Source organism: Hypomesus transpacificus, chromosome 3 (assembly GCF_021917145.1).
Source record: "Hypomesus transpacificus isolate Combined female chromosome 3, fHypTra1, whole genome shotgun sequence".
Classification (NCBI taxonomy): Eukaryota; Metazoa; Chordata; class Actinopteri; order Osmeriformes; family Osmeridae; genus Hypomesus; species Hypomesus transpacificus.
Window position 1 is genome coordinate 4,867,140 of NC_061062.1, and position 18,429 is coordinate 4,885,568.

General features: G+C 46.2%; 3 protein-coding genes across 4 annotated transcripts in view; 1 reads left to right on the plus strand and 2 right to left on the minus strand.

The window, feature by feature from the left end:
• Positions 1-105: 105 nt before the first annotated feature.
• tulp4b (TUB like protein 4b) lies at positions 106-13,583 on the minus strand. Its single transcript, XM_047016980.1, has 16 exons — positions 13,444-13,583; positions 13,017-13,286; positions 12,478-12,606; positions 12,020-12,181; positions 11,478-11,688; positions 11,289-11,396; positions 8,864-9,030; positions 8,415-8,639; positions 7,828-8,062; positions 7,317-7,461; positions 5,663-5,807; positions 5,464-5,557; positions 5,208-5,351; positions 4,810-5,087; positions 1,591-4,083; positions 106-1,394 (listed from the first exon to the last, which is right to left on the minus strand). The coding sequence occupies exons 1-16, from the start codon at positions 13,459-13,461 to the stop codon at positions 1,278-1,280; spliced, it is 4,941 nt and encodes a 1,646-aa protein (XP_046872936.1). The 5' UTR covers positions 13,462-13,583; the 3' UTR covers positions 106-1,277.
• A 1,006-nt stretch (positions 13,584-14,589) lies between these two features.
• myct1b (myc target 1b) lies at positions 14,590-16,263 on the minus strand. Of its 2 annotated transcripts, none has more exons than XM_047016280.1 (2): positions 16,121-16,263; positions 14,590-15,843 (listed from the first exon to the last, which is right to left on the minus strand). In XM_047016280.1, exons 1-2 carry the CDS (start codon positions 16,173-16,175, stop codon positions 15,302-15,304), a joined length of 597 nt encoding a protein of 198 aa, XP_046872236.1. In that variant the 5' UTR covers positions 16,176-16,263; the 3' UTR covers positions 14,590-15,301. The 2 variants fall into 2 exon arrangements, with proteins under 2 accessions (XP_046872236.1, XP_046872237.1); XM_047016281.1 differs by having other exon boundaries at positions 16,125-16,256.
• A 1,038-nt stretch (positions 16,264-17,301) lies between these two features.
• The window catches only part of syne1b (spectrin repeat containing, nuclear envelope 1b), a 94,689-nt gene continuing 93,561 nt past the window's right edge, over positions 17,302-18,429 (plus strand). Inside the window, exons 1-2 of the mRNA XM_047013860.1 lie at positions 17,302-17,402; positions 17,886-18,191. Of these exons, the coding sequence (XP_046869816.1) occupies positions 18,125-18,191 (67 nt within the window). The 5' untranslated portion in view covers positions 17,302-17,402; positions 17,886-18,124. The remainder of the gene's footprint in view (positions 17,403-17,885; positions 18,192-18,429) is intronic.

The following is an 18,429-nucleotide window of genomic DNA, read 5'->3' on the forward strand; positions in this document are numbered from 1 at the left end:
TCTGGACCAAATAATTTCACCAAATAATGTAACACATTTATTATTTGTTGTATAGATACAATAAGTGTAATTTGGACATTGCTTAAAAATCTTTCTAGGCAACACAATACTTTATAGGCAGTAAACGCTGACAATGACAACACACTTTTAGTTTCCTTGTAGATCTAAGCATTAAAATATAAATTGCAGCAGGTATCTTTTCAAATAAACACAAAAAAGCACCAGACCATTTTTATAAAGCATGTTCACAAAGCAGCAATATGTTCTATCAGACCCTTGCATTCAAGGGTAATACTTCACATTGTGTTGCTTGAAATGAGTGCACAGAATAGATTACAGAATAATACTATACAAAAGAACAGGGTAACCCAAACTTCTACCTTGGGGTCAAGAGGCTATTCTCATGGTCCAAAGAGGAGGAGAGTGTTATTCTCAGGCAGGGGTTTGATTGTGCAAGAGTAGTCCTGAACCATCTACAATTGTATCAATCATGTAATCAGTGCAACCACATACATTACAAGAAAGTAATGTCAGGTATTACCAGTGAATATGAGCAATATGTTGCAGATAATGCACACGGTGTTCAACAAAAATGCAGGCTTAGATTTAACTATTGAAAAGCAGCATCAGAAACTGCAGAGGCAACACATTTTACATTCAAATGCAACTTCAAGTAGCATCATGGTAAATACAGTATCATTAACAAAACAGAGTTAACACTATAAGCCTAAAATTAACAACCAAGGTCTGCATTTTATATATATTTTCTATTTATGACATGATTTGAATAATGAAATAATGTGGCCATAGGAGGGCAAATCTATGAACCTATTCTTTAAACATGCATTCCATAATTGTAATCGACACATCTTTCCATGAAAACCTAATAACTTTAAGTATTTTCGGGGTTCTGTAAAATACATTGTCAAATTCATAAATTCATATGTGGTTTCTCCAACTTCACGATTCCTCCCCTGGCTATTGAACAATGATCTCAAGATAATGTTAGCACTATGATGACTTTCCACCTTTGGACGAGGTGGACAGCCTCTATTGCACACAGTCAAAGCCCAAACTGGCAGTCAAACTTTTCTCTTCAGTTAGCAATGAATCCTTTGCAATATACTTAAAACTAAACCTGATGTATGGCCTCCCTGGAGGAGACAAATGGTACAAACTCCATGACACCTCCTGTCTTTGTTTAACGCTTAACTGAATTTAATGGACCGATGACATTTAATAAAATAACCAGTTTGTCACCAGTTTAGGGCACGGATTTACTTCAGCCTTTGAGTAACGTTTGCCAAGGCAACGGCAAACGCTTGCACTGCCGAAAAAGGATACTGGAAATCCAAGATATAGGCATTACCGTCAATTCTGCCAAACTGCATCACCTGTAAGAGAGAGACACAGAGAGAGGGAGAAGGAGAGATATAGAGTATCACTTTATTGATCCCTAAGGGAAAATTGCATTCTCATAGAAGTAATAAATAACATTTTTGAAAGGCCAATGGTCACAACTAGGTCTCAGTTACATCATCAATTACATCATCATCTACGTTTCATTAAATAAAGAACTTATTCTCATACCTGTCTGCCATCCAGCTCAATCTGAAAGTTCTTCGCTGACTCCTGTGTCACTCGTCCTCCAAAGTCAAGCTGATAGACCTGGGTGGCCTCGTTCCACAACGGCTGCTTGTTGGCCATGACGTAGACAAAGCCCTGGCTGCCCAGCCCCCTGTCCTCTCTCTCGTTAGCCTTGCGACACTTGATCTCCTCCAGCTCGCTGGCCATGCGGAGGCTCCTCTTGCTCTTCCAGCCCTTCTTACTGCTCTGGCTCTGGTTCATCAGCTCGTCACCACTGATGAACAGCTCGGGCTCACTCTCCGAACTGTCCTGAAACTCGTTGGCGGTCCTGTTCAGCTTCTTGGCTTTGTTGAGCTGCTCCCTCTGGCCCTTGGGCTTCTTCTTCTCCCTGCCGCCCAGTCGCGGGCTGGAGATGAGGGAGTTAAAGTCAGAGAGGGCCCGGCCCTCCTTTTTGGATCTGCCCTCAGAGACGGTGGTCATGCTGGCCTCCTCCGCCCTGCTGTCCAGACGCTTGCGACTCTTCTTGCTGAACTTGTCCGAGGTCTGCGGGACCGGGCTTTCGTTTAGGGAGGACGGCTCTGGAAAACTGTTGGCAGACCCTGCCAGCTCCTCCGTGGCACTTTTAGGGTTGGGAATCTCAGTGGGTGGAGGAGGAGGGGGGAGAGGGGGAGGCGGAGGGGGTGGGGCGGTCGGAGGTGGGGAAAGGACTGGCTTCTCTAGCAGCTGGTGAGTCTTGGTCGGGAGGGGTGGGGGCTGGTCGTGCATGGGGGGCGGACACGGGTAAGGGTTCCAGGGGTGCAAGGTGACGGGGTGGAGCTGAAGCCCAGTACAGGAGCTTGCTCCTGGGTACATTGGAGGGAGGGGGCAGCAGGCCAGGTTGGCCAGGTTGGGTGGGTATCCCGGTGGTAGGACCAGGCTAGCATCTGTCTGAGCGAAGGGGACCGGGTTGATGACCTCATTGGGAGCGCACTGTGGTGAGGTGCTTTGCATGGACTGCAGTGGGGGTCCACTGTGAGACACACCTGGTGGGAAAGGTGACAGGGAGATCTGGTATCCTGATTGGAAGGTCACGTTACTGGGACTGCTCGAAGGTTTGGTGGTGATGACGAAAGGCAGCCTCGTCATGTCCAGGTGTTGAGCCTGGCTGAAGATGAGCGGTGGAGGTTTGTGTGCTCCTGGAGGAGGGGGCAGAATAGCCTGACCCTGGGACAGCCAAAACTCCTCCGTGGTAGAGGGGTCCCATTGGTACGGAGGTGGACGTTTCACCGTCAAACTAACCTCCCCCAGGGTCAAATGACGCACGGATTTCTCCAAATGGCACTGCTGATTGAGAGTCTCGTCTTCAGTGAAGGCAGAGTTCACGTACACCGTCCTGTCTCGGCCGTTGTCACCAGGACTCAGGAGACTGTATGATGACTGAGAGGCTAGAGGAGAGGTACTTTTAGAGTGCACGATTATGGTGCTGTGATGGGCACCCTTTCCAGGAGGGAAATCTTGGCGTACGACGGTTCCCCCGGCTATTCCACTGCTGCTGGTTCCTCCACTGACGTTAACGCTGGTGCTGCTGCTGTTACTGCTACACTGAGTGCACGTATACAACGCAGTGGGCACCCTCTGCTGGTTGGAGAGGGCCAGGGCGCTGTTCATCTTCGACTTAGTCGGCAGGGTCCGCGAGGTGTCAACCATCTGAGGCACCTTCAGAGCCACATCTCTCCGGTCGCGTCGAAGCGTGGCATGAATCAGGCTGCTGTCTATCCTCTGGGAAGGAGCCAGTGGGACGTTGGTGGTGACCTGATTGGCTGGATCTGGGTAAGGGGGCGGGTCTCCGCTGGGTATGGAGTACCTGGGGACGGAGAGGCGGCTCAGGGTGGCTGAGCTGTAGGGCAGCTGCACCTTCTTGCTCTCGGACGAGGTGACTTTGAGGGTGGCGGAGCCGCCCATGGCCTGGACGGCGTAGGACGAGCTCTGGTTGCGGATGAGCCGTCGGCGCGGCCTACACACCTCCTCCACGTTCCCGCTGCTGTCGAAGGTGGTGATCCGCTCATAGCCCAATGGGGTTGGGTACTGGAGGCCGACCTGATGCAGGGAGAACTCATCCTTCTTCAGGCAGGGATCCGCCAGCAGCACACTGGGGCTGTCGCAGTTGGTGATGAGGCCCGCAGAGGCTGCAGAGGCAGAGGCCGCGGACACTGCCGTGCCCGGGTAAGGCGGAGGGGGGTTTACCTTCCTCATCTGGAGCTCCAGAGAGGAGTCTGCCTCCATGAAGGATGGAGGCAGAGACCGCGGCAGGCTGGGCTTCAGGGTGTGCCCGTGCTCCCCTCCTCTCTCCCCGCCCAGCTCATTGCCAGGGTGGGGCACCTGGGGCGGGGGGAGGAGCTGCAGCTGCTGCAGAGTGATGGTGGGGTAGCCGGTGGGCGGTGGAGGGGGCAGCGCTATCTGCATCTTCAGCTGCTGTTGCATCTGCTGGTGCTGCCTCTGCATCTGCTGGTGCTGCTCCTGGATCTGCTGGTGCTGCTGCTGCAGCTGGTGCTGCTGCTCTCGCATCTCCTGGATCTGCTGGCGGATCTGCTGCTGCTGCAGCTGCATCTGCTCCTGCTGCAGCTGCATCTGGTGGTGCTCCTGCTGCATCTGCAGCTGCTGGTGTTGCTGCTGCAGTTGCTGCTGCTGCTGCTGAATCTGGTGGTGCTCCTGCTGCAGCTGTAGCTGCTGCTGCTCCTGCTGCAACTGCAGCTGCTGGTGTTGCTGCTGCAGCTGGTGCTGCTGCTGGATCTGGTGGTGCTCCTGCTGCAGCTGGAGCTGCTGGAGCTGATGCTGCTGCTGGAGCTGGTGCTGCACCTGCTGCAGCTGTTGATGTGCCTGTTGTTGCTGTGGGTGATGATGCTGTTGTTGCTGTTGTTGAATTTGCTGTTGGTGTTGCTGAATTTGCTGTTGGTGCTGTTGCTGTTGAATTTGCTGTTGATGTTGTTGTTGAATTTGTTGTTGGTGCTGTTGTTGCATCTGTTGATGGTGCTGCTGCAGCTGATGATGCTGCTGAATTTTCTGCTGCTGTTGTTGCATCTGTATCTGAATTTGTATTTGCTGCGGAGGTTTGGACGTCTGTTGGTGAGCCTGCTGTGACTGAGAGCGTGGTTGGTGAGGCTGTGGAGGGAGGTGGTGAGGAGGAGGAGGGGGAGGCAGGGTCCCAGGGAGTAGAGGGCCCATGTCCACCCTATTAAAGATCACCTGTCCTGGATTGGAGTAGCGCGCTGCCACAGGGTACTGGGCGCCAACCGCCTCCTGGCTGTGCTCAGATATTGGGACTGAGGCTGCCGCCGCCGCTGCTGCCGTGGCCGTGGGATTGGTCAGGACATCCAGCTGAATATTTTGATTGGCCAGCAGGGACTGGACCAGTCCAATACTCTGAGTGGGGGACATGGCCTGGGCAGGGCTGTGGATGGGGGCGATGGGGATGTTGACTGTGCAGGGAGGGTTGTCACCTGACACACCCGAGGGCCCCATAACTGAGAAACAAGTGTAGAAAAGTGTTTGATGTACTGTAAACACACAGCACATTCTTTAATACAAACTGGGGAAACAATCATCTGGACAACCAGTTTAACTCTTTGCATGTTCATTCCTACCGGGCAAGTCATCCTCATCTTCGCTGAAGACGTTGGGGTTGAAGACAGGCAGGCTCATGAAGTCCAGAGATATCTTCCGAACCTCTGGTAGATAAATGGTCATCTGTCTCGGCTGCAAATGCAGCAAACTGGTCTTGTAGATAACTGGAATAGAAAGAATCATCTCTTGATCTTTTCTTACAAGGTCACTCCAGGAAAATATAACATGTAAAACACGTCCATATTATTGTCAACTTTAAAATTGCAGAAATGCTACCTGCACCAAGATTGGCAGGCAGGAAAGAAGCAAGTCCAACAATTTTGAACTTTGTCCCCCAAATATTGGATGTAACCTGAGCAAGGTAATTATGCTGTGAAACAGAACAGTAAAGTCAGAAAAGTCAAAATATAATGAAGAAAAATAAGGGTGAAGAGAAGAAAGATTAAGATGCAGGGGTGGTCATACATCTACCCACCTCAGTGATTCCATCCATGGAGAATTCTCTCCGTGTCAGACTAGGGGAACGAACCGCGGCCTTCCTGGTGGGTAACCGTGGTGATCGTGGCCCTTCCTGAGTAACGCGTGACAGATTCGGAGATTTCCTAGATTCCATGTTCATCCTGCAGAACCATCAGTTTTGTCACAGTAGATCATGGATGTTACATGCAAGTCATGTTGTAATGTGGATTCTCTCTACAGTGCAGTTGTGAATTACCCTGATTTTGTGTAATGATTACATTTCATGTGCTTTATCTATTCAGAAATGATGTTAGGTGCATTTGTAAGTTGGCCCCTTGTGAGTGGGGGACGTGGGTTCCAAGTAGGGCTGGGCGATATATATATTTTTTTTTTATCTTGATATTGTCAAAATGTTTACGATATTCGATATATATGTTTGCATTTGCATTTAAATAAAAATAAATAAATAAAATATTTTCCCCCAATAGAAAAAAACAAAAATAATTTAGAGAGAACCGCTATTGTGACAAAGTACTAAATATGTAGTGCAAATTTAAGCAGTTGCCATAAAAAGGTACTTGCAACTTGACAAAATGGACCTCACATGGAACAATTCATGCAGCGGTCCTTATGTGACAGGACAAAAAGAGAGCAGAAGAGAGTGCCTGTGTGTGTGCAATCACAAACGGTGTCTGTGTGTGTCTGTGTGTGTGAACACCGAGGAGCCAGATGGTAATTTTAAAACACGAGCTGCAACTCGCTGTCTCCCAGCATGCGCAACCCGCCCTCTCCAGAGGATTCAGAACGCAGCGGCCCGTCTGGTCTTCAATCTACTCAGACGCTCCCATGTTACCCCGCACCTCATCTCCCTCCACTGGCTTCCCATCACAGCCCGTATCAGATTCAAGACCCTGGTACTGAGCGGTGGACCTTCTGAGCGGTGAACGGGACTGCACCCGACTACATCAAGTCTCTCCTCCAGCCTTACACCCCCACCCGCCACCTACGGTCTTTTCTGACAACCGTCTGGTGATCCCATCGCTCAAGAGCGCCCGCTCCCAACCCAAGCTCTTCTGTCTGGCCCCCCAATGGTGGAATCACCTCCCCACCTCCATCAGAAACACTGACTGTCTCCCCACCTTCAAGAAAAGGCTAAAGATGCACTTGTTCCGGGAGTAAAACAGTACTTAGGAATGACTTGCTGGACCTGATGTTAGTTTCCTCCAGGAAAACAATGACTCTTATTGAGGGACTTTTTGCTCCTATTGGTTAGTTGTAACTGATTTAACTTCTTCTCGCTGTGAATTATATTATTGTTGCTTGCTTTCCTACAGTTACACTCTTGCACTTTTGCGTTTAATGTTGTTTAATTGTAACTTGTTTAACTACATGCTCTTGTGTTTCTTCCCATTGGCACTTATTTGCGTTTCACAATGTATGCTTCATGTTTTGGCTACCCACAATGTTTTTGGGGCTATCTCGTTGTTTATGATCGTTGACCTATGCACTTTTGTGAAGCTCTCTCTTGAAAGTCACTTTGGATAAAAGTGTCTGCTAAATGAATAAATGTAAATGTAAGGACCAGCAACAACAAAAAAATTATTGTCATCAGAATTATTGCGATATTATCGCTAATCTTCGATATAGCCAGCCATAGTTCCCAGGGATACCTGGAGTGTTTGGGTGACCGGTTCCCTCGGGAGAGCTTTGGAGACTTCTTGCCGACCCACTCGTCACTCAGCTCCATGTCACTGGAGTCGGAGCAGTTACAGCTGTCCGTCATGTAGGATATCATGGCATTCACACACACCTCGTCTGAAACAAACAATCGCAACGTTGATTATCCCTTCGACAGAAAGCCCCCTTATGGAGTGACTTGGTGGCTCATTGGTTAGGTGTGCATATGACATTAGCTGAGGCCTTACTGCAGGGGCCTGGATTTGAATCCAGCCCAGGGCCATTTCCTGCATGTCCCCCCCCTCTTTACATTTACTGTCACTCTTCACTGTCTGAAGCAAAAATGTCTGATAAGTAGAACTTAAGAGGAACTTTAAAAGTCAAGGCCACATCATTACTTGGTTGGCACTTCTATTGAAAACCCTAAATACGCTTATGTCACTGTGGATTTATCGATCGCAACGCACTCTTCACAAGGCTTGCTGTGCCACTGTGAAGCCACACCTGCTTTGCCGTCTGTTTTGGGGTCCATGATGACAAACTCTGGGCGTAGTTTGCTGATGCGGCGTCCTTTCAGGATGGGCACCAGCCCACCCAGGTGCTCCAGGAAAAGAGTGTAGCAGGGCCCCCCCGCCTCAGGGTTGTCCTCCGCCCTCTTCATGGTGCAGTGCAGCCTCTCGTTCCCTGCCGTGGGGTAGCTGACAAAGTCCCGGATGTTGTTGGGGTCAGGGATTGGAGGCTGGAGCAAAGTCAACAAAGAGCACATAAGCTAGAGATCACCTGGAGGCACAATTCAAACTATGTACATTTATTCATTTAGCTGAATTTTTACTCTGTAAGACAGGTCAATGAATACATTTTCTTTAATAAAAAAAAGTTACATTTGTAAAACCTTTTTCATTTGTTTTTCCAAAGTAATGTCTAAAAATGGCATACCGGAAATTCAGCAGATACTCAAGGACAGTTCACAGTCCACAGTTCTAACTTCGAATGATGCTACATTGGTTTGTGTCAAGGAATAGCCTCACAAGACAACAATCAAATCCCACCGCAAGAATCGAACCCAGCTTACACCTCCCAGGCCGTCTAACCTTGATGGTGGGTATGAAGGCAGTGGTGACGTAGGAGCAGAGCAGGGAGGGCATGTTTAGTTTGCCCACGTCCCTCTCCTCCCGCAGGGCGCTGGCGATGCCCTGCTGGCAGAGCAGCTGGAGGCTGGCCACCCTGTGCTCCACGCGGACCACGTAGAGCGCCGGCCCACACGCCAGGAACAGGCGTGAGTCTCTGTGGCCCCAGCAGATGGTGGTGATGGGTCTCTGGAAGACGAGAGGTTGGCAAGACTCCATTATCAGCCTTACGTTACACATCTTAACGGTGAAAAGACGTAAGAAGGTTTAAATGTTGTGTTTATGTCATTTCATGTTTTGGGAATGTAGTGCAACATTTTCATTACCTGTTTTGAGGCCATCGTCAGATTTATCCTTATCTTTCTTGTGTGGTAATGGCCAGGGTGGTGGGACTAGTGAGGAGGCAAGCTCACCTGGGCTGGTGTCTCCAGTGTGTAGATGTGTTCTCCCTGGACATTGTAGAACTTGACCAAGGCGTTCCTCATTATGGATGCACAGGTGGACTCCGTAGGGAGCCCGTGGCGCTCCATCCCCGCCACGGCCAGAAGGTCCCCCTGGGAGCACCACTGCACCTCCACATCTGCAGAGAGAAGCTCAGTGAGGAGCAGTCACTTCCTGTTAGTGTGAGTTCACTTCCTACATCCTACCCTGCTAGTGTGAGGTCACCTCATGCGTCCTAACTTGTTAGTTTGGTCACCCTCTACATCCTAACCTGTTATTGAGGTAATTCCCACACTGTAACTTGTTAGTGTGAGGGCACCTCCTGTGTCCTAACCTGCTTGTGTGAGGTCACCTCGTATGTTCTAACCTGCTTGTGTGAGGTCACCTCCTACGTCTTAACCTGCTTGTGTAAGATCACATCCTATGTCCTAACCTGCTTGTGTGAGGTCACCTCCTACGTCCTAACCTGCTTGTGTGAGGTCACCTCCTACGTCCTAATATGTTAGAGCAGACCTGGGCATTTTACAGTGGCCTGCGGGCTGTCCCAGTCCGCCCCGCGTGAGGTAAATAAAAAATGTATTTATTTATAAAAATATATAAATATTTATTTATTATAAATAAATGTGTTGAACGGTAAATCTGTAGTCCTGAAAGACAAAAGTGTTCAGGCGATTTGCGTACAGTGCCAGTCAAAAGTTTGGACACATTTTCCCATGAGTGCTTACGCGACCTCACCGACAGGAGACACTGAGACCTGAGCTGTTGGTTAGCCCTCGAAAATGTCTGCTCACGGTAAAAAACGAAAGGTTTTTAACAAGACATGGACTTCTAAGTATCTGTTTTACTTAAGTCAAAGGCGAAGCTGTGTGCTTAGTTTGTTGAGAATATTGCTATCTCTCTTACTAACTACACACCAGCTAGAACACTGCTATCATCAGATGCAGGCCTTTTAGAGGTCACCAGAAGCAGTCATAAGAAGATTGGCGATATAGCCTTCAATTACGCCCCAAAACATTACCCATAAATATTATGGAAGCACACACGCTAGACACTTTCAAAAGACAGCTTAAACCAAATCTTTTTACCAAAGTATTTTACTAATTTGATCTCTGAAGGGTTTCATTAGTTATATTATTGTTTTTATTGATTTATTTTATTTCTGCAAAGACTGCGGCTTGTGTTTTGACTTGTATTATTGTTGTTATTGATTGTGTTTTGGATTCCCTCAAAGATTGCGGCCTGTGTTTTTGTTACATTTTATCTATATTGGGAAACTACAAAGACAGTGGCTCGAGATACCGCAAAGACTGTGGCTGGAGATACCGCAAAGACTGCTAATTGTAACCAAAAGGCTTGAGCAACATATAGGTTCTGGACTGCTCTGCAAAAGGCCTGAGCTTTGGTTTTGTTTAGTTACATTATATTTTGACATTTTTATTTATGTTGGGAAACAAAGACTGTGGCTTGTGTGTTCTGGATTACCACAAAAACTACGGCCTGTGTTCAGAAGGGTTTTATTACTTGTATTACTTATAATATTGTTTTTATTGATTTTATGTAAAGCACCTTGAGCTGCAATTCTTGTATGAAATGTACTATATAAATTAAGTCTTATTATTATATAACATGTCGCTGTGTTGAAGGATTACAATTTGAATCGGCATTATGGGACTGAACACGCTGAGAAATACAAGAACTTGACTGATGCAGAGTGGGCGCGGGCTGCTGATGGTGACCCTGATGATCACTTGTCAGCTGTCCTTCGCATATCTACCTCAGACATTCAATCAGACTTTAATGCACTTGTTCAAGCCCAAGACAGATTTGGATTTTTCTTACTGAGTAAGAACAACTGAACTGAACTGGAAAACATGAAAAAACACTTCTTAAAAATACATTTTCCCTGAAGCAAACCCGGCGGCTTCATAGCTGCATCCATGTTAGTGCGTCACGTTTGATGTGGTAATTTCATACACAAGGCATACACACAGGTTCGAAGACTCGCTCACGCCCCCTACAGTGCAATTCGGCTAGGTATACATCAAGGTGAAAGTCATCATAGCTTGCATAGTATAGACGTAGCTCCCAACCAAACTTTGAGAATAGATTAATGGCGATATTTTTTTTATCCCCGATAAGAGTCTCAAGTTAACGCAGCACGTTAACGCCAATAACGGCCCCCCACTAGTTTTTTTTATAAAGTAATACAATTAATATTGAGCAAAATTAAGTTCAGCCTATTGGTTTGGCCGGCCACAACGGTCCCAATTTCTCATGTGGCCTTTTGGGAAAATATATTCCCCACCCGTGTGTTAGAGTGAGGTCACCTCTTACATCCTAACCTGCTTGTGTGAGGTCACCTCCTACATCCTAATTTGTTAGGTTGGGGCTACTTACCTTTGAGCCCGGAGCAGATTACGTTAGGAGAAAGGTCGTCATAGTGATTCATCAAACTGATGTCCCCAGATATGAAGCTGACCGTCAGCAGAGGTTTCACGTTGCGCACTTCAGAGGGAACAGACATAACAGACATTGGCTTCCATTCCAAGTCAACAACCACCAAAGAGGCATGTGGCATGTGTGTACTGTGTGTGGTGTAGCGCATGGAGGGAGCACCTTGAAGTGGGCCATTGTCGTCCGTGTCCGTGTCACTCTCTGTGCTGTCCTCGACCAGGAAGCTGGGGCAGTTCCAGGACATGTTGATGATTCCATCCGACTCGTGTAGCAGGACGTGGGCCAGCATGCGTCCGTGACAGTCCATCACTATCACCTGACCATCTGCTGTCCCAAACAACACCTGGAAGCAGCTCCTCTGGTTAGGCTCTGTTTCATATTAAAGCTGAACACATTATGATAATACATGTATACATATATATTGTACATATATATATATATTCTGACAAATTATAAAACTATGATAACAATTTTATACTTAAACTAATTACAGTGCAACAAAAAACTTTTAGCAAATTGTTTAATTGCTTTTGACCCAATGATTAGACACATAAATACTGGATGTAACAAGTACCTGGAATGTTTGGGATACTGTATATATCATATAATTATAGCTATATATTTATATAACAGAACAGTTTGTATCGTTGTGTAAATAGAAGGGAGGTGTGTACCTGTTGGTCGTCTGGTGTCCAGATGCCACAGGTGATCTGGCTCTCCAGGTTGATCTCAGACGACCAGTGTCTCTGTCCGCTCACGGAACCCACCAGGACAAAACCATCCCTGTAGGCAATCAGGGCCTGAGTGCCGTCATGAGACCAGGTGAAGTCACTCACCTGGTGGAGGTGGAGCACATGTGTTTATGTGACATACAGCAGATAATCAAGCAGCAGAAGTGCATAGTTCTGGTGCTCAGAACCAAGGAAGGTCTGTATTTAAACCAGGCACATACGTATAGCGACGGCATAATACAATCAAACATCATCCTGATGATAGGACACTGAAGAAAGGAAAACATCATATCTAAAACAGTTTTTTAGGTGCAAGCATAGAACGCCCTTTGCCAATAAACATGTTCACATCGCCTGGACAGTCATTAGTCTGATCTGTGTGTGAGGCTGTTAATACAGACCTGGGCACCGCGGTCGTTTACCAGCTCCACAGACCACCGTCCCTCGTACTGAATCCACACAAAGATGCCTCCCTCCATGTCACATGTGGCCAGCTTCTGAAAGGGCTCATTCCAGCGCACCAAGACAACCTATCAAGGATAAGAAGTGGGATAACAACCTATCAGGGAGTCAGGTGGCTGAGCGGTGAGGGATTTGGGCTAGTAATCTGGAGGTTGCCAGTTCGATTCCCGGTCGGTGCACATGACGTTGTGTCCTTGGGCAAGGCACTTCATCCTACTTGCCTCGGGGAGAATGTCCCTGTACTTACTGTAAGTCGCTCTGGATAAGAGCGTCTGCTAAATGACTAAATGTAAGAAGGAAAATGTTCTTCCCCCTCCTCAACCCTAGGTAGCTGTACAGGCCCATCCATATAATGGATCATTCTTTCTGTATTACATGTTTAAAATAAGGAATTCACTGAACAACATTATGAAAGGTATGAACTCTGTCATACAGACAACCATAGAGACAGCAGCAAGATGCTATGCGTGTGCCCCACCTCACTGTTGTGGCCCCGTAAATTGAAGTTGATTCTCTGGGGGGTATTCCTGTCCCTCCTGCAGTGACTGGAGGTAAACGTCACACCCACGACTCCCCTCCCGTTCCCAGTGGCCAGCCAGCCCTCCTCATAGTACCGCCTCCGACACACCGGCTTGTCCTTCTCACTCTTGGGGACCCGGCCTTTCCAGGAGAGGCTGAGGATGTTGGAGTCGCTGCAGAGAATCGGACCGTGTTCCACAGCTGCCAACATCCCGACTGAGTGACCAGGCTGGAGAGATGGCAACTGACTTATTGTTGTTGTACTGGAGATGTGTACAACTGAGAATGAGCATTGTGTGTCAGCAAAAATACATGATTTAACTGAGTCAGTTTTCATACATCTGTCCTAAGAAGAGCAGTAATATGTGTATATGCTGTAAACCCACCTCATAAGTCCTGGGCATATTTGGTAAAAATGTTGTTTGTGATGGTGGTTTCCATATTACCAATCAGGTGAAACAATAAAGGATAAGAGAATTTCTGATGCACTGGGAAAATTCTAAGGACGAATAACTGACATTATAAAGACAGATCTTCATCAGTGTTCACGCTGCAGGTTTAAATCGTCAATCAGCCGGTGGGAACATGAAACTTTCTTTGTTATTTGGTCTGAAGGCCATCGCATGTCCTCATGGTAAGATTCTACAGAAATGAATGACAAAAAATCTCCAGAGGTTCCATGAAAAACAAGCGCAATAGATCTGCAAATGAGAAATTCAACAAGTAACTCACAAAGGTAATTTACTGAGGCAGATGCAGCAGCAGAATTACAGTAAATGACACAACCTTGAAATTAAAAATGCCTTCATGGTATCTATGCAACAGCACTGCATTAAACGATTAGGACTTTCGCGCATAGCCTACTGTCTCCATGGGTACAGTGATTTTACTGGCCAGTTACGTCAAGAAAACGCTGTGCCACTTCGGAGAGACCAAGGATTTATTTGAGAGGCAGAACAGAATGCAGTTAACGCTGAATCATCAGCTGTGTCGATCTGTTAAAACACCACTTCAATAAAAAAAATTCACAGCAACACAACTAGGTAATCAATTACTAAAACATTCGAGTCGATGCTACGATTACGTTGTCTTGCGTCCTAGCCCATTTATACAAATAATTACATTCAGTTTAATCGCCTTCCGCCCTCCTCTATTACAACGATTCACAAGTCTCACCCCGTCTTTCGGGAGTCATGCATTATGTGAGCATTCAATGGTTCAGTTTCAACAAAAGCTAAATATTTACAAAGAAAGAAAAAACGACGTATGAACAGGAGGACTGAAGACCTCACCTGATAGAGATGTACTGTAGCTCACTGTCGTTGGAATGTCAGTCGTTCGTGCGCCCGCGCTGCCAGCTGCTCTCCACTGGCGCATGCACTTGCCTCGGTCGTGTGCCTTTAAATCGTGTTGCCAGGTATGAATAATATTTTTTTTTTTGATAGGTCTCCAATGGAATAGATTATAATTTACTATTGATCAAATTCATAGATATCAGTTAGATGCACAGCAAATACATATGAGCACATGGCTTAAATTTCAATAAAGTTATTTATTTATTGAGCAGTGGGGATATCATTGTGTCTATGCCAACATCATTTCGGTAGCCAGTACTGAAATGTATTCGTGTTTTCTTTGCATAATGAATAGGCATTCACACCTTGCACACTGTATTCCTGACAAATAGGGAAGTCATTTTATGACGACTACAGAACAGCAAGTTACCTAAAAGCATTTGATGGAAATCAACACATGAAACATCACATAATGTTCATTGTTTAAGTAGCAAATCTGCAAGATTTGAAGGGAGGAATAAAACATCCAGTGTACAAAATGTATTTCTCTCTTGTAAACTATTGAATCGTGATTAGTTGTGGACAACTGTCGTTGAAAAACTGAAGACACTGTGTACTCGAATAGTCAGGATGCCGGATTAATACAAATTATGTATTCCATGCCGTATAGAATTTAACACAACGCAAAAAAATCAATTGAATTATTTTTGCTTCCTTTATGCGTAAAACAATCTTTATGCATGATTCCACTTCTACCAACATCAAAAATACTCACAACTCATAGCAGACTGACAAGAGGGGATCATTGAACCGGAAGGTCCTCCAAACCTCTCCAATACAGAGACCTCAACAATACCTTAAAACAATTCCTCTAGTGACCAGTAGGTGTGCAACCCATATTGTCCACTGCAGTCCCATTCTGTAATGTCCTCTGTCTTTGATGACAGAATCAGGTACAAGTCTCTTGAAAGGCTAATATGACACTGTCATATGCTGGGGGAGGGGCCTGGGAGGGCAAGAAGCCTCTAAGGCCTTTGTTACCCAACCAGAAGGAGTTCCTCTTGCCTTGCACCAGGGAAGCAGTCAAGGTTGAATCCTCTGAATTAGCGACCACCGTATCATGCGGCAAGGTGGCCTGGTTGTCGTCTCCTGACCCTTGACCTCTGCTGCCCTTCGGCGCGGGGCGGAAGGTGGAGGCCTGGTAGCTGGGCTTGCTGCCCAAGGGGCCAACAGGCTCGACGGAGGGCTGTCTGTACAGGCTGAGGACCCCGGGCCCCACACTGTTGTCGCTGCGCCGGTCGAACACGGTGCTTCGGTAGAGACCCATCCTGTTGTTGTGTGATCGGGTGGCACTGGAGCGTTGTTGTTTGGGCCGCTGCGTTATCCGGGCAGAGGCTCTGCGTCTGGACATCCACGTCAGTAGGATGTAGATCAGGGCTCCAATGAGCAGGCCCACCAGCATGGACAAGCAGAAGGCCAGGACCAGGTCGCCTGTAGAGGGAAATAAGGGAACATGAACTGAGTCTGAAGAGAGAAATGGGGAGGGGGCTGCGGGGGGGGCGGGGGGCGGGGTTGCAGTTGTTTGGGGTTATTCAGTGGTTAAGGAAAAACACAGTAATGCCTACGACTCAGGACAAATGATACTGGTCAATTGGACAAAAAATAATACATTTTAAAGGTTTTAAAGTAACATACTTAACTATTCCTACTGTCTCTGTCACTATCATCAAACATAAAAGATGTGGCAAAGACATTGTTTCTTTCTTACCTACGTTAATAAATTTCCATATTTCCAAATTGACATTGGTCTCGTTGTATGCCATTTTATCAAAAAAAGGTGGTCGGAGTAATGTAGATCACATTCGCAGGGAGCCCAGGACCACACTGAGCTCTTTCCAAGACAAGGCTGGTCCTTTTTTTCATCTTTGCAAAAACGGAAACTTTGCTGTCATACTTCCTGCCTCTCTGCCTTTAAAATTAGCCAGTGCTTTGCTTATCTGCATGGGACAGAACTGTGGGAAACAGGACTGTTTCCTTTCACGTCATTTCCTTGGGATCAATACTTCTTAACAATGGCCTTTTGGCTCCATTATTAAAAATAAAGCCCTTAACTTGTATTTTAGTGGCAACCAGGCTGGCTAAGTTTGTCAGCTTGTTCACATTATTTGGACTGACGGTCATACAAAAACAAAAAACCTACACAAAATACTCCCTATACAAAAACACACATCCTCGCTCAAACCAGGCTACAAGAGATGTGATTGTTTCCAATTATCTTTTTAGTTTCACTGAAATGCTGATAAGCAAGCTCATACAGAACTAGTTGATGAACAGACTCCCTAATCACATTCACATTCAACTGGGATTTCCTTCAATTGTTGCTGTGGTCCCACTTCACTGGTCTCTCGCAGGTAGGCTACTTCAGCTGTATTTTGTAACTGTTTATACTGTTTAAAACCCATCATATATGTCAGTTACTTGTTTATTGCTTAGTGACATTAAAATTGGAACGTTTTAATAGATTTTTAGGTGTATCCAATGGCAACTCTTTTTTTTATATGCATTTGAAGTAAACAATAGGCAAATTGTGTGTTGTGAGTTGTTAAACCAGACGTTCCCAGATTATACCAGCAGATGGCAGCAGGTCATAATACGACTCACGAGTCACAGAAGGACGCTTCAGTAAAATAAAAAGGATGGAAAACTTCTAAAATGTTTATTTTGATGCAGATTTGCAACACACAAAAATTAGGTCTGTACCTATGCACAAAAATGCTGGGCATACAGTTCCGAAACACCTTAGTATTAAGTGTTTGGTGGGATGAAAAGTGAATGGGCTCTATCCTGCCTTCAACCATTCGTAGTGCGAAGTACGTTACTCGTGTCGAAACTTAAATACATCCTGTCGCCTCTCTACCAACCAACACAGCGACCGCGGTGCTACACTGTTTGATTGTTACCATTGACAACAAAGTAACACACTTCCTCATGAAGTTTTCGCGTGCCATATGGAGGACTGAAAGTGGTAAGGACGCGCAAGTATCTATTTTGTAAGTTGCTGTGGTTCTTTATTTCGGAAATTGAAAACGTGCAATGTATTTTGTACCTGTTCTATTGTGTGGGAGACGTATTTTATGTAGATTTTTGTTTTGTTTACTGTTGCATCAATAAGGATTATCGTGTCTACAGTCTATCCCGGTGGTTGGTAAATAGTGGTAAAACACTCATTATTGCACATTGATAATAATAATAAATGTTGAGGTTTCTGCTCACATTTATTTTCGTTAACATTCAGTAGGCCTAGTGTACATTCCAAAACATTTTACATTTGCATCTCCATCCACGCCTGCAGCATTTATGCGAATGCACAGCAGTCACTTGGTAGTAACGCCAGTAACGCCAGTAACGCAGTAATGTAAAGTTTAACATGTTGAAAGGAACAGGGTTCTGTTTGATTGATAGGATGTAAGAGAGGTTGACTGTCACTTATTGTTCCACTACAACCCACTGAAATACTTTTCTTTCATGACCAGACTTTGAATGAAAGGAGACCTGCCATTGGGTGATACATCTGTCGGACCCTAAATGGAATCTAGCTTTTGATTGGACCTTCTGCTGCAGTAAGAGAAGGGGAGGAGAGAGAAAGAGGTGGAGGAGAGACAGAGAGGTAGAGAGGGAGGAGGGAGGGATGCTCCCCTCAGAAAAGAGAGAAGTACATAAAGGTCCTCCACAGTCTGCATCCGTGTCCCACTGTGACACACCGTGATAAGTCATGGCTTCACCCAAGCAGTATGGACGACCATCCGTGGACATTGCCAACGTCATGCAAAGACTGCAAGGTAGGTGTTGGTCCCTGACTGTGCCTTGTTGTGCATTCCCCCTCTGCCTCTGCTGTAGAATAATGCTGATTCGACTCCTTGGCACTCTGCCGATACCTGAACTTTGCCAGATTCCCATTGCTGTTGGAAAGATGCAGACTCACTGACACTCACTAACAGCGAGAACAACCAAACTGTTCCTTAATACGCCGTACACATGAATACCGTCAATATTGATGAGGATTTCCACGGTCTTGAT